Consider the following 3,354-nt stretch of genomic DNA (forward strand, 5'->3'; position numbering starts at 1 on the left):
TGTCATATGTCTTTGTCATTGTGTTTCTGTAGGTGTCTGCTTTGAGTCAGCTACCTGGATGTGTAATTCCAGTTCAGTTCCATCATGTGGCAGTTCTCAGTACAGAGCAAAACAAACCTTTCAGATGCCTTTAAATCCTGCAGGTAACTCAACCCAGTGTTCATATTGTATCTGCTTTTACTAAACTGCAGTATGTTAGTTAGCCAGCCACCTGCTTGAAAGGGATTTAGATCTGCTCATCTTAGTGGTGCCTCCATCATTCCTGCTATGTGGCATTTATGATGTCTTGGATTCAAATTAGAGGTATAATGTAAACAATGTAAGATATTAGGTTTTAAAATCTAAACTTAAGCAGGTTATTCTGGAAATTCTTTATAGTTTCAATTTAGTTTTTATAAATATTATATATCAGATATTATGAATTAAAGCTATTGTAACCTATACACTGTGAAAAATGTTAAGGTTAATCCTTGACCTTTCATCAAATTAGCCATGTCCTCCAGGGGTTTCAGTTTCCACAGATCTTTGGTTGATAAGGTCAAACAATGTTTCTTGGTTTAAGAGGGTGAATTCCTTCAGCCTCAGCAAGATTATTGCATTTACTCACTCAGTTAAGAGTCAAATCGAGCAACACACACACAACATACATTTTGTAGGTCAGTTCTTTTGTATTGTATTTTATTTTATTCATAGCAACAACTTTACAAATATACTTGTTCTATTGAGGACTGTATAGTAAAATGCGTTCTTGGGATTAAGAAAGAAAAGTGGACCTAAAGGCTGACGCACTAGATGTTAGTTGCTAGTGCAAGATCTGTACAGACCCACAGTGGAGTTCACAAAGTGTTGGACTACTTTGACTCCGTTGTAAGAACCGTTGTAGAGAGCACAAAGTGCTTTTCATGGACCAGATACCTGAGACACTTGGCAAATCAGAAGCTGTGCCTTTGATTTCTCTGAAGTCGTAACGTCTTAATTAAAGTGAAGTTCTCATCAATGACACTGAAATAATTGCTACTTTAAAAGATGGACTGAATTTCACAGCCACACAGAAACATGTCATTATAGTCATACCTGGACTAGTGCTTAATTCTTCTTCATGTGCCCCCCCCCCCCCCCCCCCCACACACACACACACACACGCTCAGCTTGTTGTTTGCTCATGTTTCATTCATTTAAGTCCAGCTATGTGTCCACACGCAGCCCAGAATCCCACTGGACATATCCAGTTTCACGTAAAAACTGAGTTCATTGTTCACTGTGCAGATACTGAACACTGAAACTAAACAGTATGTCTGTTGTCTGGATTATCTCACACTTATCTGGTGCATTTTATTAAGGAGGCTGAATAAGTGGGCTGTCCAGGTTTGTCCTGCTACCTCAGCAGGTGGGACGGGCTTTGCTGAGACACTCTGGTCCCGAACCTCTAACATAGACCTGATCAGCACAGGGTGTGCGTATGCACAGAGACAAAAAATGGTTTTTCTAACAACTAAAATAATGCAAAGGACTGCGCTGTTTGTGACGTTCGGGGGTTTGGTCACTTCTCTGATCACCACCTTCCTTCCCCTGTGGAAGACGATGAACTCTGACCTGAACGAGGTGGAGAACTGGTTCTCCGGGTTGTGGCACACCTGCCTCTACACAGAGGAGGTGGGAATCCAGTGTAAGGCCTTCGATTCGATCCTTGGACTCCCAATGGACCTGCAGATCTCCAGGGTGCTCATGTCAGTGTCTATAGGTACTGGAGGTTTAGCTGTGTTGGCTGCTTTCCCAGGTCTGGAGGGCGTTGAGGTGTGTGTGGAGCAGCCTGGAGTGAAGAGAGGACTCCTGATCTTCAGCGGGGTGCTGTCCTGGCTGTCGGGGCTCACCACCCTGGTGCCCGTCTCCGTTGTGGCCTACACAACCACGGTGCAATTCTGGGACGAGGGTTTTCCTGATGTGATGCCGCGCTGGGAGTATGGAGAGGCAATGTTCTCCGGATGGTTCGGAGGTCTGGCTCTGGTCATCGGAGGGACCCTGTTCTTTGTAGCTGTCTGCATGGGGGACTATGACCAGCGAGTATCAACGGTCCCAGACAGTCCGCAGCTGAAGCACAGGACACAGCAGTACCTGAAGACAGAGGTTTTATAGATTTCCTTTGTCAAACACCTGTCACCATCAGCTTGTGAACTTGCATAATGAGATAATGATTTTTGTGAAGTACAAGAACAGCATATTTCTGACAGAAGTCACATGGAGAGCAAACAGATTGTCCCATGAAGTGATGCTGTGATGAAAATGGAAAACTATTAAAGTAACATGAGTCAATAAGCAGCTGTAGTCATTCTTAATTCTCTAAACTTAAAGGGTTTTGATAAATAGTATAAGAAGATGGAAGAAGTAGGAATAACAAGTTTAGTTTTCACATCTGTTGCAGTGCAAAATCAAACATTAACATTATGTATCTACATCCAGGGAAGCATTCCCTTATCTGTAGGTTGACTTAAGAGAAATAAACCATCAACCAAATTAAGAGGGGTGTGTATTCCAGTGCTGCAGCTCCTCTTTGTTGAGTTTCTTTTCAGGGAAGGGACTTGGCACCATCAGCTCCTCTTAGACCTTAATGCACAATTTGGCTTTGGTATAACTGGTGTAGTGGTGATTAGAACTAGTTGGAAACATTTGTGTCAGCTTTGTTTTTTTTTTGAGAGAGAGAATAAATTACTGAGATCACTGTCATATGGAGCTGGTTGTGTTTAACATGCCCTGCCTAAATGGCATGTTTTTAGATCTATTTAAGAGTCAGCCTGAATCTCCCCTGACATTAATATTTTGGCAGAGTGCTGGTTGTGTTATTTTAGTCTGTGATGACATTCACTTCTCTCGCCTCGCCTCTTAATCTGTGTTTTTGGATGTTGCGACCCTCTCTGGCTGAGTCTGATCAGTCATCTTTGTTGTACATGTGCTTGCCTCCCACCCTGGCATGCACTCAAACATGCTTTTACATGTGCTCGAACACACACAGAGAGCAACACAAACACGCTGACACTGGAGCACATGTGCACGTGTCAGCTGTCAGTACACTGTAGAAACACAATTACTCAGTGTTGTTATTATCAGAAATGTCTTTTAGTTGAAGTTTGAACATCTGCTTTGACATTACCATCCTGAAAACAGTAGGAAGGTTTTCAACGTCGCATCCCAATCATCACCCTGTGTGGATGCTGTCATCATTTCAATAGAAACAAATTTGAGATTATAAAGTGAATGGCCTTATCCTCGCAGTTATTCAAAGTGGAAGCACAGTTGCTCCCACAGTGGGAGCATAAGGAATGGAAATATCTTGGGAGCTCATTTCTATAATACTCCGTA

General features: G+C 42.6%; 1 protein-coding gene across 1 annotated transcript; it reads left to right on the top strand.

The window, feature by feature from the left end:
* Positions 1-1,476: 1,476 nt before the first annotated feature.
* On the top strand, positions 1,477-2,133 carry cldn26 (claudin 26; the record flags this gene model as incomplete). Its single annotated transcript, XM_083979294.1, has 1 exon — positions 1,477-2,133. One exon carries the CDS (start codon positions 1,477-1,479, stop codon positions 2,131-2,133), a length of 657 nt encoding a protein of 218 aa, XP_083835420.1.
* Between the last annotated feature and the right edge of the window lie 1,221 nt (positions 2,134-3,354).

The sequence above is a fragment of the Trachurus trachurus genome (assembly GCF_905171665.1).
Source record: "Trachurus trachurus genome assembly, chromosome: 9".
Taxonomy (NCBI): domain Eukaryota; kingdom Metazoa; phylum Chordata; class Actinopteri; order Carangiformes; family Carangidae; genus Trachurus; species Trachurus trachurus.